Consider the following 21,101-nt stretch of genomic DNA (forward strand, 5'->3'; position numbering starts at 1 on the left):
TTTTCGACACCCGATTTAAAAAGAGCGAGAAAAAGTCTCACCAGTTAAGGTAGTCAAAAGTACCCCTAACGAATTTAGAAAGCTAACTCAGCTAATAAAAATACACGTATATAACTGATGGTATTTTTTCACACGGAATAAGTGATGCTAATGGTTTTATTGTGAAACTAAACTAAAATGCGATAATAGCGAAAAACAACTCAAAACCTCCTGATTTTTGCTTCTAGCTCATTACAGTTGAATTTTACGATAAAACCAATAGCACCATCGTATTCGGCGTGAATAAATACCTTGAAAATATGCCTCATACTTTTATAATTAGCACCGTTATATCATGAGAAATTAAAGATTCTATTCTGATCCTTCAATTTTCTGAGTGTTTCATGAAGGTTGGGCATTAAATCTCGATTCTTCATGGTATAATATCCCTAATCATAAAAATGAAATACATGTTTTCGATGTATTTTTTTACGCAGAGTGCTATTGACGATGATGCTATTTGTTTTATTATAAACTTAAACTGCAATGTGCTGGAAGCGAAAAATCGGATATTTTAGTAGTTATTTTCCTTTACCCGGTGCACAGTTTTCAAAAATCTGAAGAAATTCAAAGATGTTTTTTGAGTCAAAATATTGAACATATTTTTTCTAGAGATATATCTTTATTTTGAAATAATCGAATATTAAAATATTTGAATGGCCAGGAACCAAATTTGCCAGGAACAATTTTTGGACTCAACCCATATAAAAAAAAATTTCGATGCATGCTCTAGTTATGCATGACCGTCCAAGTTTTAGGAATGCTTAGAAATGGACAAGCATGATCCAAGCGGAGACTGAATGTGAGCGATACGGGCTTTAATAATTGAGCATAAACCATGCATGCTTTTTGCACAATATATTTTCAGTCTCGGTCGCTTCATTCATTTAGCACAGTTTAAGCATGGTTCATGCATGTATTACACTATTGAATAAATAATTGGTTCTTAAATCATTGTTGAGTTAAATAACTTATACATTCAAAAAATAAGTACATTACACGTTATTGAATAACTTTGATAATATATAATTGTTAAATAGGAATACATTTTTTTCTTATGAGTTCAGGTTTGCACAATCTTACAATTTCTTTTCGTATGGTATCGGCGGTAAACAAATATGATTATTAAAATAAATAAATTTACCTTCCAAATGATCTAATGGTATAAGCGAATAATTATAAGTCTGACGAATTGCAAGAATGTTTCAAAAATATCAGTTTTTATACCAGGATGAATAAGCTGCGACTTATTGGTATCTTTACAGAACTCACAAATGAATGCATAACTGCATTCACTTACATTGATGAAAAAACTTACCTTATCATAATTCTTTTTTTTATTCCAATAAATAATTAAATTATTTCTAGTTTTTTGCCAGACATATAATTTTGATATAAATATTTCATTGTTGTGTCTTATCCTGCTTGACACTGCTAGTTTTTTTGTCATCAATAATCAAATTATGAATAATATATGAATTTCGAATCACTTCAATTTCATTTTCATTTAACACAATGATTTTTTTATTTCCAAGATTATCTTCTCCTTCTTCATCTACAAATCTCTCAAACATTTTCAATTTACTCTTCAAAATGAAAAATCTGTTGAGCATTTTTAAAGTATTCACGATTTCTGCATTCACTTTATTTGGTCCATGATTAAGTTTTTTGAAAAAGCCATTTGAATTCTCGAAAGAAAACGCTGATTATACATACAAAGGTCTCCATTCTTTTACAAAGCTTGCATAATGTTTCATTCCATGAATGTTAAATGAACATTGTTCAAGCCCATACAATTCAGGTATTTCATCGGCGAAAATGTCGATCATCGTATCTGCTGTATGAATTTCATTGGTATGAATTCATGGCTATAGTAAAGTTCAAACAGCAAAGGATAAAAGAAGAAATCTTTTTGGTAAATAATTTCTGAGAAGGACTGGAAAATGAATAGTTAGAAAATGTCTTATTTCATTTGCTTTATAGTTACTTCGATACTTAAACATACGAGGTTTTCTCACGATGTAATCTAGCGATGAAATATATCTGATTTATTTCATTTCGTGCTTGCGAAGGAATATAAAATTCTCTGCCATAGTAGTTTTCATTAAAATACAGACCCAAAAGCATGCCGCTAACTCCAATTATACCATGCATGTACTTGGGTAGAAATGATCTTGCGATATTGACTGCCGGAATCAAAGCAGCAATGGTCGGTCCTTTGACATCTTGCACGTGCTCTACATTTATTTCAATAGCGAGCTATGCTTGCTTAATCATTCTCTCATGAGTCCTCATCGTCGGCGAATTTTCCGTCGGTAGAAAAATTCAATTACAACCTGCTTTACATGAACAGCCTACTTGCTCATAGTTTGAACAATCAAAATGACAGTTAAATTGCATTATGTTTTGCGCTGCAGCTCTTGCAGGTGCATCACATATTGCTATGTATCACATATTATCACAGGTACAATGGCTTTCGAGTTTCGCAAAGTATTAGTACTTGTATTATACTAGTTTACACCATCTTGAATTAAGTTTTACATTATAACATGTAATGTGGTGCATTACAAGGCATTGCCAGAGAGTGTTACACTATTTGCAACACCTCAGAGGAGCCATCTCCGTCCTTTGCCTGAGAACTGGGGCGGGATTCGGACAGTTAACTGAGATCCCGACAACCCCTCTGCGGGAATTGTGACCGCAGAGTGGTCGAGGTTTTCGACTGCCCGAGGTGTGTCGAGGCTTACGAGCGAAGGCACACACGTTCGGGCAGAGATATTTTACTTTATTTGGTCCTCTTATATGAGAATATATAAGACATAGATCTGATCACTGCACTGATAATAACCACCACCGAGACCGTCACGCCAACAGAGACGCGGACCGCTACGCTGATCGCCCCATTGACCATCGCCAGAACAACCATCGACCAGCGACGAGGCCCTAGGCCCTAGATGATTGACCGCCATCATACCGGGAGGCCACCCGGGGCCAAGTCACATTATACACCGCCAGTACCGGGGCCATACCCTGTACCAGGCCGCCAACCTCATCTGCCAGACCATCGGCGGAAGAGCGGGCAAGAGACCTGGTGCGGAAGGGCTGGATTCTGCCGACCAGCGACGATGAAGCCGATGCCGATCTGCGCCTGAGAGAGTTACAACTCCAGCGCGCTCTCCAGGAGATGGAAGCCATGAAGAGGCGCGACCGCTCCCTCAGACGTGGGTATCCCTAGAGAAGTCGGCGCCAACCACCAATTTTTTTCTTTTAAATAAATGCCGGACTAAGCCTTGACTTAAACTGACCGACTAGTGTATTATTTTCCAATCAGACCTTTTCTGACCGACTTTAGCGGATCTAACAATAATAAGGATATAGAAGAGAGGGATGCAACCAGGCAGACCAATCAGTCGCAGGAAACCGACCATAGCAGACCATGGAACCAAGGAGGGAAACCCCTAACAGGTAAGAACTTCTGACATCCGAATCAAGCTGGGAACGTGGTGGCAAAAGCGAGAGGAATTCTAGCATACGAGCGGTACACGTGGTAGTGTACCGGCTTAGCGAGGGGTTCTGTAATACGGTGCCTCACAAGGCTTTGCCTGAGAGTGTAGCACTATTTGCAACGCCTCAGAGGAGCCATTCCCGTCCCATGCTGCCCTGTAACAAACTGAATAATTATGTCCGACTTGCGCTCTAACTAACACACTATTTTATTTTTATTTTCGCCTATCCACATCCGGAAAAACGACGCAACAAGTTAAAGAAGGCAATCCGACGGATGAGCGAAAAATGGAATGCATGACGAGAAAAAAAGAGAGCGCACGCACACACACTCTTGACCACGTATTACCGACTGGAGAAAAAATACGCGAAACTTGACTAGAAAATGCAACGGAAATGCATGTTAGCGAAAGCCGCAAACACGTTACACATCCAGGCACTAGCACAGACACTCTGAGGAAGCTGACACATCTTGGGCGACCAGAAAATCGCCGATGAAGCGGCAGCCGGCAATCAGTTGCGTTAGGCTGCTGCGCACCATCGACGACATCCTGAGCGCCACACACACTGCTGCTAACCACTGGCAAACACCTAGAGACACATACACATACAACACACGACCAAGGGGGAGTGCTTCAGGAGGCTCTCCGGAGACTGGCAGTAGAGCACGAGATTTACATGTGGGAGCGAGGGCGGCCATTTTGAAGCGCAGAGATAGACTAAGCGAGAGCGAGTGAAATAGACTAAGCGATATAGACCATATAATAGCGAGCAAACTAGAATAAATACAATACTAATTCGTATACAAACTCGATGATGAGGGCGCTATGAAAGTGAAACCGACCTACAATTATTGTATTATATTAAAAAACATCAAGCTATGCGATTTATTATAAACGACAATTAGTCTAACAAATTAAATTAATAATTAATTGATGAAATTTGAACCTTTGACGAAACTCGCCGGTGACGTCACGACCAATAAGCGAATGAGAATAAAATTTAATTTCCGTCCGCACCGAAAAATAAATAGGAGTAGGGGTAGATCTTTCTCATCAATTAATGCTGACCGACTTGGGGGGGGGGGGGGGGATTAAATAGTGACGAAATAGGAGATAAAATGAGGGCGCTGTTACTTTTGTAATTTGAATATTGACCAATGATGGAATATTCGGAGGACGCTACCGATATCCGAATTAGCACATATCGGCCAAAAAATGATTTCTTCTCGGAACGAGGAGAAATAAAGGATCTTTGACCGCGAAGAGCCGTTTCTCGTTCATTTAGCCCCTGATCGTAAGCTCTGATACACGTAATTCCAATAATAGCTGAGACCATCGAAGGACTTTGTGTTTAAACCGAGTGAGTCTGCAGCTGTAATCTGTAAGTAGGCAAAGTGCCGCTAAGTAGTAATAGTTGTGAAGTGCTGTGTGTGATTTGTCGTGCCAATAATTCCGTCGTGATGTATGGATCCGTCGACGCCGGGAATAAAGTGCTCTGACCGAGTCGCGCTGGCCAACCGCTATTTCTCTGACTAGCTTGAGTGTAAAAAGGGTGGGATTTAGATAGCTAGTTGAAGTACTAATCGCCGTCACGAATTGGAGATCGTGCGTATAGTTCGTCGCGTGTTTGATTCGCCGGGACGCGTGGATCCATTGCCGCAATGTGTTCAATCGCGTCGAGCGGCACTGACCATCCGCCATTCTGATCGACTCTGTATATGGGTAATTCTTGGCTATTTCAATTGACTTGTAACCTTTAAGTTACGGATTTTTTTTTAATTTGGCACAATTGTTGTACGCATAAAAGTGAGATATTTCCCAAATTTTGAAGACGATACATTAATTATATCAAAAGTTATTAACAATTAAAGAAAAATGATAAAAAATTTTCAAACGACTGTATTTTAAAAACTAATAAAGATATCAAAGTCGGATATTTTTGAAAATACTTATAATGCCTTAAAATTTCGAAGTAATTATAACAATAAACAATAAAAATTTTTTTTCGAAAGTTATTAACTTTTTGTTTAAACAATTGCTAATATCTCAAAAATTATACTTTTTTTTTGAAAAATTCTTGCTCCTGCGTGTACCTGAGGACTTTTGCTATCGAAATCAATCATAAAATTTAAGGGCCCGGCATATCGGAAAGCGTAGCCCTAATCAAAAGAAGATGCCTCGGTGTACGAAGTCTGTCCGGAAAGTATCGGGCCTACGTTTATATCTTCGCGCCATAGTGTTCGACCGACCTCTACCGGACAGAAACGTCAACAGTAAAGCCTCACGAATCTATTGGTTACTTACTGATACCTGCCGGACGTATAGTTCATGCGCAGCGTGTCTTTGTTTACAGTGCCTTTTTCGCGTTCGTCGGATTTTGATATTGTCAAAAATGACTGAAAAACAAGATCAACGAATTTGCATCAAAAACTCAAAGAATCCTCAAAGTAAGAGAAAACAAATTTCTTTTAATGACAGTGATAGTGATGATGCCGCTGTAGAACAACGGACTAAAGAAATAAAAATATCCCATATTCAAGATAAATACGGTTGCGTAGATTATGCACCAAAACTTCCTAATACAGAAAATGAACATTCTCAAGAAGAAAAACATTTAAAATTATTGCAACTATTAGAGCAGCGCGACGCAGATCATACGAAAATTACAGAATTAATGGACATAACCTATCCTACTATCAGGGCTCTTATAAGTGATGCAAATCGAGATTTGCAAAAAATCTGTAAAGAATGGCCTTTCTCAAAGTTTCCAATGTTTCTTTTAAATTACAGCTCCAGATTATTAGGTAAAGATGTTCAACAAACTTGGTCAATATCATTAGATACAAAACCAAAATATATAAGAAGATATTTCAAAAGTACACCAATGAAATCTGAGAAGAAATTAACAGAAATAAAAAAAATTTTTGCTGACAACAAATTAGCAGTCGAGATAACAAGAAGCAAGGCACCAAAAATATTAGTTGTGATACCTTTTCTTCTTCAATATTTCAATGAATATGCAGAAGATTTATACAAAATAGTTGATGTAAGTCTGACTAATAAATCACAATAATTAGAGTAATAATAATAAAATATAAATAATACATATTATGTTTTTCTTTTTGCAGGGAAACTTATCGTTAAATGAATTACTCAAATCTGTTGATTCTAGCTAATCTGTTTTGGTTATTGAAGGTATAAATATTTGTCCTCCATCACATTTTGTACACATTTTTATTCAGTTATTCAAATATATTTTATTAGGATCATCTCTTTATGATGAAAATGCCACATGCAACGTAGTTATTTAACAGAATATTCTTATTCCTTCCAAAAATTCCTTGGAAGGAGTTCTGATTTGCTTTTTATCTTACTACATTTTCGGTTTCAAATATTCACCTCGCGTTGAAAAAACTTTGGAATTTATCCAAAGGTAGGTTTTAATTAACAATGTGTATTCGAGTTACAAAACTTTAATAATCTAATGATCCATTTTTAATCATTTTAGAGTTTTCTTGAAAATAAATCCTTCTAAAGGTTCAAAAAAAGATAGAAAAACTACTAAGAATTCAAAGACTTATGATAGAGCTGTTTTTAATTTAGCACAAAAATTGCAGAAGTTTTCGGATGAATTTTCTTTCGAATAAATTAGTAAATAGAACTAATATATAAGGAAATGTTTTAAAAAATAACTGTAAAAGTTCGTCTTATTATTGCATGTGTACTTTTTTATATTTATAATAAAACTATCATTAATATAATTATGACTGATTATTCGGCTACTTTTTTACACATGACACGATAACGTTGTGTTCTAGATCTAAAAAATCGTGGATTATGCCAAATTTGTTTATAATAGATTTCAAATTAAATATTCACAATATAATTTTTAATTGAGTAATGAGCAATTAAAATAAAAAATTATGAAACTTCTTGTTATTTTGAATATTAATTAATTTATGTACAGCATTTCATGTACTTTCACTGAAAAAAATTTTCCACTATTTTAAATTTCAATTTTTCTGCACGAATTATAAATGAGTCTTAAACTTTAATATTAATTTATGTTTAATATTCCATAAACTTCCATTACTGTACCGGAATGAATAGTTTTTAATTTGCTTTTTATCACAATTATATTCTGAAATGTTAATTTCAGTTTTTATGCTTTAATTTTTTTTAAATCACGTGCATGAAAGTTCAGTATTCAAGATTATAATTCAAAATATTTACATTAATTTTCTCTGCACAAATTAATATATTTTAATGTACTATTAATAAAATTCAATATCGAGATGTAAATTTCATTTTATTATGTTTCAATTTTCCATAGTTTCGTATATAAAATTTCATTAAAAAATTCATCAACTTTGATAATATATTTATTAGTTCTTTATTTTTCTATTAAAGTTATTTCATGTACGGTTTTGTAATTTGCTGCATGTATTTTTGCATTAAATTTCATTAATGATTTTTTAACAGTGTAGTGTTACGTATATCGAATAGGCTACCCGTCCTATATACACACTACGAGGGTGGTCCGACAAGTACTTAGCCTCACCGCCCGATGGCGCCACACGCCCAAAAGGAATATTTTATCACATAGTACGACCTTCTCAATGGTTACTGTCAAGATTTTAGCCGGATCGGAGTTGTAGTTTATTTTTGAGAGCGTGTGAAAGCAAGTGTGTCCGTTGATTTTTGAAAAATGGAAAAAGAGCAGTACCGGTCGGTGATTCGATTTTTGTTTTTGGAAGGGAAATCGCGCAGCGAAATCAAAAAGCGCTTGGATGCTGTGTACGGTGACTCTTCTCCTTCGATGGCGACCGTCAAAAATTGGTTTAACGAGTTTCAACGTGGTCGCACGTCGATTTTTGAAGACTACGTCCAGGTACTCCGAAAACGGCTACCACGGAAGATAATGTGACAAAAATTCACGATCTCGTATTAGCAGATCGACGATTGAAGGTGCGCGAGATAGCTAAGATCGTAGGCATCTCAAAAGACCACGTGGATCATGTCCTGCATGAAATTTTGGGCATGAGAAAGCTGTCGGCGCGATGGGTGCCGCGTTTGCTCACTCCGGACAACAAGCGCAACCGTGAGACTTCAGAGCAATCTCTGACGCTGTTTAAGTGCAATCCGAAGGAGTTTCTGCGTCGTTTCGTGACAGTCGACGAAACATGGATCCACTGGTATACACCAGAGACCAAGAAACAGTCGAAACAGTGGACTTTACCCGGCGAAAGTGCTCCGAAGAAGGCAAAGACTGCCCCATCGGCCGGAAAGGTGATGGCCACCGTTTTCTGGGATTCACAAGGTGTGGTCTACATCGACTACCTGGAGAGGGGCAAAACGATCACAGGGTGTATACTATGTATACTATGTATACTATGTATACTATACTATGCCGAATTATTGGGCCGATTCGACGTCGAATTGCAGAAAAAACGGCCTCATTTGGCGAAGAAAAAAGTGCTCTTCCACCATGACAACGCACCGGCTCACACCTCCGCCGTTACCATAGCCAAATTGGTCGAATTAGGCTATGAACTGCTGCCCCATCCACCATATTCTCCAGATTTAGCCCCGTGCGACTTTTTTTGTTTCCAAACTTGAAAAAGTCACTCGCCAGGCAGAAATTTGAGTCGAATGAGGAGGTAAACGCTGCCACGGAAGCCTACTTTTCAGACCTCGAGGAAACGTATTTTTTAGACGGGTTACAGAAGTTGGAGCATCGCTGGGCCAAGTGTATCGAACTAAAAGGAGACTATGTTGAAAAATAAAACGCCACTTTTTCAAAATTTTCGTTTTTCTTTTGTAGGCTAAGTACTTATCGGACCACCCTCGTATAATAGTCGCGTATGTACGAGGTCTGTCCGAAAAGTATCGGGCCTACCTTTATATTTTCGTGCTAACGTTATTCTTTATCATGTGGTGGGTGGCATCCTTCAAAGTAATCCCCGCTTGATTGAATAACACGGTTCCATAGATGTTTCCACTTTTCAAAACAGTCCTGGAACTCACTTTTAGGGATAGCCTTAAGTACACTCGTCGCACTGTTTTCAACCGTTGTTTTGTCATCGAATCGGTTTCCTTTGAGTGGTTTTTTTAGTTCTGGAAACAGCCAAAAGTCACAAGGGGCTATGTCGGGACTGTATGGAGGTTGTCGAAGCAATGCGATATTGTGTTTGCTCAAAAACTGCTGCACAAGATTGGATGAATGTACTGGCGCATTATCGTGTTGGAGAAGCCAGCCACTACTTTCCCAAAAGTGCGGCCGTTTTCTTCTTACTGCATTACGCAAACGTTTCAAAATTTGAACGTAGTATTCTTTATTGATTGTCTGATCTGTTGGTGCATATTCGTGATGTACAACACCTTCACAATCGAAAAAAAAAATCAGCATTGACTTAACATTGCTCCGACTTTGACGTGCTTTTTTTGGTCTTGGCGATTCAGAATGCTTCCACTGTGAAAATTGTTGTTTTGTTTCAGAATCATAATCATAAACCCATGATTCATCATCTGTAATAACTTTTCTAAGCACATTATCATCATTATTGACCATTTCCAGATTGTTCAGAGCGATTTCTAAGCGAATGTTCTTCTGCTCTGCTGTGAGCAATTTTGGGATGAATTTCGCACACACGCGTTTCATTCCTAAATTTTTGGTTAAAATTTCTGAAATGATAGTTTTTGGTATCTCAAGGTCTTCTTCTAGTTCTCGCACAGTCATACGACGATCTTGTTCGATTGCAAGTCGCACCCGCTCAATATTATCTGCGGTTTTTGTCGTTGAAGGTCGGCCGGAACGAGAATCACTATCGAAAGAAGTGCGACCATCCTTGAACCGTTTATACCACTCTTTTATTCGTATTTTGCTCATACACTAGCTTCCGAAGGCCTTTTGCATCATTTCAATAGTTTCCGATCTCGTTTTTCCGAGTTGAAAGCAAAATTTGATGCAAATTCGTTGATCTTGTTTTTCAGTCATTTTTGACAATATCAAAATCCGACGAACGCGAAAAAGGCACTGTAAACAAAGACACGCTGCGCATGAACTATACGTCCGGCAGGTGTCAGTAAGTAACCAATAGATTCGTGAGGCTTTACTGTTGACGTTTCTGTCCGGTAGAGGTCGGTCGAACACTATGGCGCGAAGATATAAACGTAGGCCCGATACTTTCCGGACAGACCTCGTATTTAAGTTATAAATTCATGAAAAAATATTGTAACTAAATAATTTCTACATAATTTTAATTCTTTCAGTCATTAAATTATGCTCTTACTAAAAAAAAGGATGAATTCTTATTTGAAAATCAGTTAATATTTAATTTGTAATTTTAATTCATTTAATTTGATTTTCATTTAATTCTAAACCTAAAACTTATTATTAAATATTGAAAAAGTAAAGAATATGAATAATAAAAAAATGGCTAGCGTGAAAAAATAAAAAAAAAATTTGTTCCACTTTATTTTTGTATTCTTTACCAAAAAAGAAACAACTTTTGTCTTTAAAGTTTTTTTTATTTAATACATAGCAATCGAGATATGAGCTGATGAAAAAAAAAAGATTTTTTTTATAATAAAAGCTATATCTCTGTATACAAAAAACCAGAAATGAGTTCTATCGCTCTAATTTTAAAGAGAAACATTCCACCTTTTTATTTTACTTGGATTTTTAATGATCTGCTGATTTGCGTAGCAAATAAATAAATTTGTATATGGGCAAAAAAAAAAGAGATTTTTTATGTTCATTTTTTAAGCGTAAAAAACTTAATTCTAGTACAAACAATATTATCTTTACGTTACTTAAAGCTTTTGCTATTACCTTTAAAATGGCATTAAGTTTTTTATTCTACGACTCTTTTTCGCTGAGATATAAAACTTTAAAGTTTAGCAAATTCCGCCTCAGAGTGAGCAAAAAGTACGTGCGGGGTACTGTAACTCTTTTTGACAAATTACACTCGGTATGTCAATCCTATTAACTATTTAACACAAAGATTCAATTAGTCCATAAAATAAAATGCAATTGAGAACTCCAATCATTATATAAAAAGTTAAGAGGTTATCTATGTTATTTTTGTAATTATATTAATAAAGCCTTGCACGCTATCAAGTTTAAATACTAGTGTGGCAAACTATTCAAAAATCGTAACACCTATCTCCCTCTGAAGCGAAATACTTCGAAGTTCAAAAAATTATCGACCTGAAGGCCCACGTTTACAGTAACCCGGAAATTTCCAACCAATCAAAGGACCAAAAATGGAGAATTCATTCTCCTTTGCACGATGAGCCCTTGTGCGCTTGAGCTATAAAAGCGGGCCAATTCCCGTGGCCGAGGCAGTTCTCAGTTCGACCAGCACCAAAACAATTTTTGTGCTAGGAATTCATGTGTGAAAAACACCGTTACTTTCACCAGACAGTGCGTTTGACGACCTGTAGCGTTTAGCTTACCGCCTTTTTTTATATTAGCCGTAGAATCGATTCCCTTTCGATTCTACATTAATTTTAGTATGCAGGAGTTACCCTTTTAATTTCCCTAATTCTTGGTTTTATATACTCATTTTTTGTAACATAAGTCGATCCCTGGTTTGAACGCGCAAGCGTAGATCAAAATCATGACTCGTCTAAGGAATACGGTCTCGCCAACCGTTCTGTGATAAAATTTATTTATGAGGCGTTGTTCCCGATGTAATATTTGAGATACCTTATTTTAATCATCAAAAGCTGTCAAACAAAACTCGAGCTGGAAATGTGCTCATCACATAAAAAAAGTTGTCACCAATAAAACATTACATTCTGGAAAATAATTTTTAAAAAATCACTATTTCAGCTGTCACAACGGTAAATCACAATCGCTTCACAATTGATGTAAAGTCAAAGTAATCGATAGTATTTATACTAAGACGTTCGCTATTAAATTGATCGATTGTTTTTATTGATATTACAAAGAGTTACAAAGGAAATAAAATGTAAAAAATACATTATTTTATATTTTATGCAAAATGCTTATAAACATTGTATACTCTTACTTTTCAATAGTTTTTAAGGAATGTGTGTTGCAACGATAATTGATTAAAGTTATCGAACCGTTCGTGATTCGGTAGCGATCGAGGCGCACGAGCTAACTAATTGGAGAGAGAGGGGGCGCGCACGGTATTAGAAGTAGTATTGTCTGAGCTGGTGTCAAGCAAACGTCGATAGTTTTTGAGTGTCGAGTTTACGTTAAGCCTTGTCCGTGCGCATAAAAATTTCGTGCCGGGTTCTACAAGAGGTGACAAGTGTCGACAACGACAATAGCCCAGAGTAAGCATCAGCAGTGACTGAGCAGCAATATCAGTGACAGCGTCAGCAGATACACCTACAGCAGTGTTAGTAGGATCAAAGGCCTGAGTCTGCAACAACAGCGGCGCCCAGAGTGATCGAAATCACCGGTTTTAGTATTGTACTAACGGTTACGGTTGATCACCGTAACCGCAACAAAGGGTAGGTGCACCTACTTTATTCGCGTCACTATTTTTAAATTAAGATTGCGTGATAGGTAGGGTAACGCCGAGAAATATACGATCGAGCCGTACCGAGAGTTAGTTCGCGCCGATTTAGTTTTGTGTTTTCTTCCTCTCTCTCTCTCTCTCTCCGATATCGTTTGTAAACCTATTCGCGCGCGAAAGACTTTCGGCCCGCTTTCAGTGTACCAAGTGCTAATTATATTAAAAGGATTATCGTTTTAACTCGCCACATTATATACTCTATTCACCTTCACATTTAGTAAGCTCGTTTCCCGGAAATATTTGAACGATTTGGTCTAGGGGATTGTAGCAGATAAACATTAACGTCTATACACAGCACGTGTATCATCGTCAGAGAACTACCATGCCTTAGGTGGCATGCCTAGTGAAATTTAAGCGTAGTAAAAATAAAAGAAACTATATACAAAAATACCCTTTCTTTATATGTATATTAATTAAGGAAAAAGAAAGAAATAAACAACGCCTGTGTAAAGGGAAAAGCTTAGTATGCACAAAAACCCTTTTTATTGAATAAAAAAAGTTGGTGAAATAATCAAAAGAAATAAGAATGGATAATGAACAATGACGTAGGTGTAGGAAGTAATAATGAAGTGAAGTGTAATTGCTAGTTCATACGCACGCACCAATTATATACGACGCTCGCTAGACAATAATTTATTCATCGGACGCAGACGGCAATTATTACTTAATAAAAAGAAGTAGTAGAAGAAAAGTAAAATTGTTTGAACACGGTTGGTATTGCAGGATGCAAACCTACGTGTGAAAAGGAGAGAGTGTGTCGGTACTGCAGTGAGCAGATTTTCCGGCCACACTTGCAATGAGCACAAAGGAAAGAAAAAAAGATAAATACGCTATCGAGAAGCTTGTACTATCTCACATAATGAATGTAAAATAGTTGGAAGGAGCCACGATATAGAATGTAAATTCAATTCGCCTGTAATTTACGCAACGACTGTGTTAGTATTGTGTTACCTCCCTTTATCGCACAAATACAAGCAAAGGATAGAATTAATTTGCTAGTTTAATGTTATTTAGGTTTAAGATGATTTACGTGGCCGGAATTATTTAAAGTATTCGATTAATCCTTTGGTTTAGTATGCACGTGGTGTAATTTAAAATGGCGGAACAATGAACCTTTTTAATTATTCAACGATCGGCAGGGGCAAATTTATGATTTTGTTATTATGCCTTCGACGGCTTAGCTTTGACACTCACTTGTTAAATAGGGTGCGCAATTCGTTTATTTGCGTCTTTGTAGTCACTCGCGATACCGTGATTTTAAGATAAAACTAGAAAGGCCAAACTTAGTTGTTCCCGGATCTCAAGCAGGAAGTAGACTACCTGTTTATGGCGGTTGCATGCATGTGCTTCGCTTATCGTCGAGATAGCCGGAAGCCCCACATGTCACCTTCTAACGTGTGCATAACTACTCACCGTCAAGATTGAACTAGCGCCACGAGTATGAGTTACGCCGTAACAGCACGGAAGACAAGTATCGCAAGTTAGGTGACTTAAGGTGAGTTTAACTGGGAAAGATATGTGAGGTTGGAGCTTGTGTCAATTTTAAAGCGAGATCACGAATACTCTATTATACGTGTTTAACAGAATAGCAGTTATATCTGCATCGAGGGATATTATACAAATGTTTTCCCCACCTGCACGACTTATTTTCCCCTGTTACAGTGTGTAAATAAAACTTATTTATACTCCGTACACCACGTGACGTGATTTTACTTGGTCACGTCAGTTGTGTGATAAAAGTGCTAGTGTTGACAACTCTTCAACAGGTTTATTGATATTGTGCTTCAGGCACGTTATTTCTTTAAGTCCTTTATTGAATAATATCTAAATAATTTTAATATTTTATAATAGCCATGGAACGTAGTAGATAACGGAAACTTCGAGCAAAGTGACTGACCCACGCAGCAAATATTTTTTATTAATTACTTATGAGTCAGAATTCATATAAAATGCAGAAGTAAAAAAAAATCTAAAGAAGTAATTATTTCTTACAGTAAAACAACAAACAACAGTAAAATGAAAAGTAGATATTAGTAAAGCAGAAAAGAAAAAAACTAGAAATAATAAAATCAGAAGCAGAAATAAATAATAATAATAAAAAGGAAGAAACTATAATAAAGAAACGAAAGATTAATAATCGATTTGGAAATTATTACGAAAAGAATCAAAAATACATAACTTAATAACGTAAGTTTGCTCATATTTTGAAAACGAAAAAGTCTTAGTTTTAGCGTTTTGCTGATTTCTGTGTTAAACATTTTCTATTTATCGATACTATTGTTCAAAAGTAAATATTTTTTTAATGTACATATTAGTGTTAGATTTAAAAAATTCCCAAACAGTCATAAATTGACGTTTTATCTCCTCCAATATTTAAAAAAATTTTAATTTTCAATTTTCCCTATTAGCACTTGATCGAACCTTTAGTTACTTTATTTTTTTTTTGTAAACAATAAAATTTAAGGATACAGGGGATTTTGTATTTATAAGTGAACCTTCAATTAAAAATTATTTTTTTTAAATCTCACAAGTGAAAAGTTCTGTATATTATTATGATTTTTTTATTGCACGAAGTTTATTTATAATCAACCTTATATTTTAATACAATGAGGAAATGTTATTCCTATATGAAATATGTGCATGACAATTAGGAGAATAGTTCAGTGAATATTCTATCTTTATTTTGGAATGTGATAAATAGATTAAAATTTATTTATACAATCATTAGTTTATGTTTTTTGAGTCTGATGTTTGTGATGATTGTTCTGAAGACATTGATGATAAGTTTATTTAGCATAGGATGTCAGGTTTAAGGATGGGGACAACATCTCCATAAAAATTAACAATTATGTACGCGCGCCTTTAGTTATCTGTTCTCCCCCCCTCTCTCTCCCTCTCTCTCTCTCTCTAGCTATTGCCTAGTCTACTTGTTGGAACACGAAGTTTTCTCGGTGACTTTTCTTTGCTTTTTCCGTTGATTTTTCCGTTAGTGCCGGCCTGTTCTTCGTATGTATGTGTTTGCTCGGTCGCCTCGCGATTCGCTCGTCTATTATTTAATTTTCTACGACTTTTTCGAATCCGTTAGTGTATATGATTGGTCGTAGGGTGGGAAACTCGTCGGTTTTTCATTTATCAGTGCGTGATATTCCCGCTGTCACAAGATATCTTCATTCGTCGTTTGCGGCGGCGCACAGTATTGGAAATCGGAAACAATTCGAGCCACGCGCCAATTTTAATTGAATCCTAACAATTTTTGTGTTATTCTTATCTGAAATTGTTCTGTGTTATGTGACTGGTGAGATAATTTCAATTTCAACCACTACAACCACCCTTATCAACCCCTAAGTAGGTTAACCCACCTGACCCAGGCTAGAGCGAGATCAATCAACTGTTTCTTTTTACAAAAATCTCACATGATACCGGTGGGTTAGCCTATTTATCATTCAGATAATTGAGATTTTTGTAAAAAGAAACAGCTGATTAATCTCGCTCTACCCTGGGTCAGGTGGGTTAGCCTACTTAGGGGTTGATAAGGGTGGTTATAGGGGTTCATATTGAACTTATCTCACCAGTCACATAAAACAGAACAATTTTAGAGAAGAATAACACATAAATTCTTAGGATTCAATTAAAATTGGCGCGTGGCTCGAATTGTTTCCGATTTCCATCACCGTGCGGTGTCGGGTCCAAATACGTAGTGTGCATACGCTCCTAAATTTTCTTTCTGATCAGCTGTTCTCGTCGTACGTCGCCTGCCGTTGGGTCGTGTCGTCGACCTGCGGCGTCGATTTCTCAAGTGTGGATGGGCATTTTTTCGTAAAACAAGATGTTTTGGATTCAATATTTATTGGTTTAATTAACTAGTGTCTCACCGCGTGCTTCGCGCGCTTTAGACTTAGTTACAATTGGAATTAACATTATTTGGAATATTTTTGTTAGAAATTCATTAATTATAAAGACTAATATATACATATTTAATGACAATTAAATCAGTTTTTTTTCATAAATAAAGTTCTTTGAAAACATAATTTTTTATTGTGAAATAGCTCCTTTGCTGATTTCCAAGGTAAATTTGGAGGGTACTCTGTGAACGCACTCTAGACATAGCTACATACAATTGTCCATGATTGAAAACATCTTTACGAAGATCAATACCAATAATATCAAATGTTTGGCCTTGAGCTTTATTAATTGTCATTGCAAACGCTATTTTGACTGGAAATTGGCGTCTCTTGAACGAAAATGGATACTCATTTGTACAAAATAATGAAATACGATTTAAAAATACAATATTATTTGATTTATCGCCCGTTAAGACTTCGCATTTTAATAAATGATTAGAAAAATCTAATACCGGTAAACGTGTACCATTGCATAAACCTTCATGTATAGTTATATTTCTAATTAACATTACAATACCTATTTTTTCTTAATCGCAATTCATGAGGTGGTAAGCTAGCAGGATTTAATGAATTTAAATATTCCGGTAAAAATACTTCATCAAATTCACCATTATCACAATTCTCGGTGCTATCAATGCTAGTATAAATATGTTCTGTAGTTATATCTAGTAAATCAATAACTAATTTATTTAATTCATCGACATCCGTATTTCGCGCGGACAAAATAGCACATTTACTCTGTGACGGTAAACGTCAAATTAGCGCTGATAATCTAACTTAATTGCTGCATCTGAGGGCAGCACCTACCGGGGGGACGAAATATGTAACGAAGGAATTCGGCACGCGAGCAGACGGAACGCGCGCGATTGAAACCGAACTAGTGAAGCACTGGCCATCATTACGTTCGCTCGCCTTTGTTTCGCTAACGCCGATTTACGTGCCGCCGATATCGAAAGTCTACAAAAGCACGTGCCAGTGGTCCAGAGAAGTGCCAGGATAGCAACTGCAGCTGACGTGGTGCCACACACCCGCAGAGAGAAGGAGCACGAGTCGCTGAAGGAGAGTGTGTGTGGTTTCGCCATCGAGGGCGAAACCGTGCGTGCGCGCTTTCGCGACCGGCAAAGACATACAAAATCAATTCCACGCAGTGTGTGACTGTCGTTTTCTCCGTATGCCTGCAATAACAAGGTAAGCTGGCCAGCTTAATCTCGCGATCGTAAACAAACGCGCGGGCCGACTTTGTGTAGTATTTGAGGAATAATAAAAGGTTTAGTCCGCATTACTAACAAGTGTTTTTCCGACTCGCTCACACCTTACAGCTTCCACTCAATTGATTATAGGTTATTAAGAATTATTGGTTGACTGGCGCCTGTCTTTGCATGCTCTCCGGACTGCATTTTGAGCATCGATAAGTACTTTCGCCCCTTTGATTTAATTACGCGAATAAAATATAATTAAACGGTTTTACTCCGTTACAACTCATTAAATCGAATTTTTTTTTCTGTGATCAATTTTTGAAATACACTACGAACAATATCATCATTCTTGTTATGAATGCAATGATTGGGTAATATTAAATTTTCTTGCTGGTCATTTAAAGTTCCGTCACCAACTAAGAATAAAAACTTAGCGAAATCGATTTCATTGGGTAAGACTCTCATATTTGTTGTAAGATTGTATGTCTTGAAATGTCGCCATAATTCGCTGTATTTAATAGAGAGGTTCAACGTTTCAGTACGTGTTCCATTAATTTTAATTGGTAGAAGTTGCCTAAAATCACCGCCCAAAACCATAACTTTACCACCAAAAGGTAAATTATTCATGATATTTTGCAGCGTTCTGTTTACTATTTCTAAAGCATATCTTGGAGCCATGGGCGCTTCGTCCCAAATAAAAACGTTCGTTTCCTTAAGTAAAAGACCTTCTCTAGATTAAGTTGTAATATTTGACGATGCATCGTTAAACATAGGAACAGGAAGGCCAAATGTTTTGTGTACTGTTTTTCCTTTAGGAAGTAATACTGCCGCAATCCCAGTGGAAGCCATTGAAGATACTTTAATATTTTTTGAGCACAATAAGTTGTAAATAGTTGTATAAATAAACGTTTTTCCAGATCCCCCCGGTCCATTAATATATAAACAATTATTTTTGTGATTATCAGTATTAATAATTCTATCCAAAATAACATCGACAATTTCTTTTTGTTGCTCATTCAATAGCTTATACTGTTTTTCGCCAATTTCTGCAAATTTCGTTTGTAATAATTCATTATCATTTTTTGATAATATATGAGTAATTACTGTCTGATCCATGGACGGAAAATCAGAAAAACTTTTACCTTCATAAATTAATAAATTATTTATCTCAGCATATGCCATTTGATAGCTTATAGCAGTATATGTCCGTGAAAAATCTTCAGATAATGCATCTTTGAATTTATTCCATAATTCTTCCGCATGTATTGGCTGACAGTGTATTAGGATTCGAGTAAATAATTGTCGAAGTCTGCGTGGCATCATCCATATTGTTACTTCTTCCATTGCTTTGGCCCATTCTTGATCGTTTTCTATCAGTCCAAGTTCTAAGCAAGCTGCTGTAAACGTAGGTTGTAGTATGCCATTAATAGTTTTTAACGCATCAAAGCTTGTAGCTCCTCTTACATGCAACAATAGCAATCTTAAGTGGAATAATTCTACTTGTGTAACTGACAGAAAACATTCGACCAATACAGTTAAAATGTTTTTTACGTGTTGTCCATTTCGATACCATAATTCCGTTGATTTTTTGTTTTTTATAAGCAAAAAACGATGGAATATCATTGTATAAATACTTACGTGCATTTTCATTTTCAATGTTTAATTTAAAATAATCAAGTAACTTACTACTTGCGTGATTTAAATTTTGTACAATATCATTTATATCACTGGAAATTATTACGCACTGTCGATTTGGTAAATGAATTGGTAATCGCTCTATAAAGTGACTTTTGTCTTGTAATGGTTTGCTGAAAATTCGATAACATGCTTCAACCGGACCGACATATCGAGTTTCTATAAAATCAGTTATCTCATCATAATTGATATAAGTTTTAGATGTATTCTCATGATTGCCAATAGTTATAGTTGCTGCATCATGTCCTTTATAAATATATTTATACAAATATTTAATAGCTCGTACACTTGAAACAATTTCTACATTTAAATGACAGTTAAATATTTTCAACAATTGTCGATAGTGTGGTACAACCCATCGATTATTAATAACATGACCATTAAGTAATTCATGAGTAACACCATTATCTTTTCTTTGATAATGAGGATAGCCGTTTTCGTCTATAGTTGTATCATTGTGAAAATTTTTCGGGAATTTTTTTGAACATTTATTGTTTACCATACACCAGTCACCACAAGGACCATGAGTCAATTTTTTTTAAAATAATATAAAATAGGATCCCGTTATTTATCAGGAAGTTCAGCTGATATAAATTTGTTAACAATTTCAGGTGTAGTTATTTTATAAGCATGCTTTAAAGTTACTAATAAGTGAATATGTGGTAGACCACGCTTTTGAAATTCAATAACATAAACATAAGATGCAACTTCTCCGAAAAAATGGCTTTTTATGACTACATCAAGTAAACGATTTTTTTTAAATGAAATACACGAACTACAATATCAGGTCTATCACATGCCTGTTGGCCTGATAAAAGATTTTCTTGAATCTCCTTCCACTTAGGATTGCAAGTCATTGTAAAAAAAATGTCTGGTTCACCAGTTTTCCTGACTAAAGCCATTGCATCTTGATAATTTTGTTGCATGTGGCGCGGGCATCCTATAAAAGACGACGGTAAAATTACAGTTTTTCCTACTTGACCCTCAATATCGTTAGCAGAATTTTGCAAATAATCATGTAATCTGGTACGTATCTGCTTTAATTTCTCTTTGATGATCTTTGCACCACTGAATTCTGTTTTTTTCGATTTTAACATAAGAATATACTATCCACTGTTGAAATAATCGACGACCTAACAAAATAGCGTTAAATACATTTCGTCTTACAGCAATTTTAAATTTAGTATAAGCCAATCGTGTTACTCT

General features: G+C 36.0%; 1 protein-coding gene across 1 annotated transcript; it reads right to left on the reverse strand.

Moving 5' to 3' along the window:
• Positions 1-17,502: 17,502 nt before the first annotated feature.
• LOC131670166 (uncharacterized) lies at positions 17,503-18,878 on the reverse strand. Its single transcript, XM_058945555.1, has 2 exons — positions 18,537-18,878; positions 17,503-17,742 (listed from the first exon to the last, which is right to left on the reverse strand). The coding sequence occupies exons 1-2, from the start codon at positions 18,876-18,878 to the stop codon at positions 17,503-17,505; spliced, it is 582 nt and encodes a 193-aa protein (XP_058801538.1).
• Between the last annotated feature and the right edge of the window lie 2,223 nt (positions 18,879-21,101).

The sequence above is a fragment of the Phymastichus coffea genome, unplaced genomic scaffold, assembly GCF_024137745.1.
Source record: "Phymastichus coffea isolate CEN01 unplaced genomic scaffold, Cenicafe_Pcof_1.1 PCOF00103, whole genome shotgun sequence".
NCBI classification, from domain to species: domain Eukaryota; kingdom Metazoa; phylum Arthropoda; class Insecta; order Hymenoptera; family Eulophidae; genus Phymastichus; species Phymastichus coffea.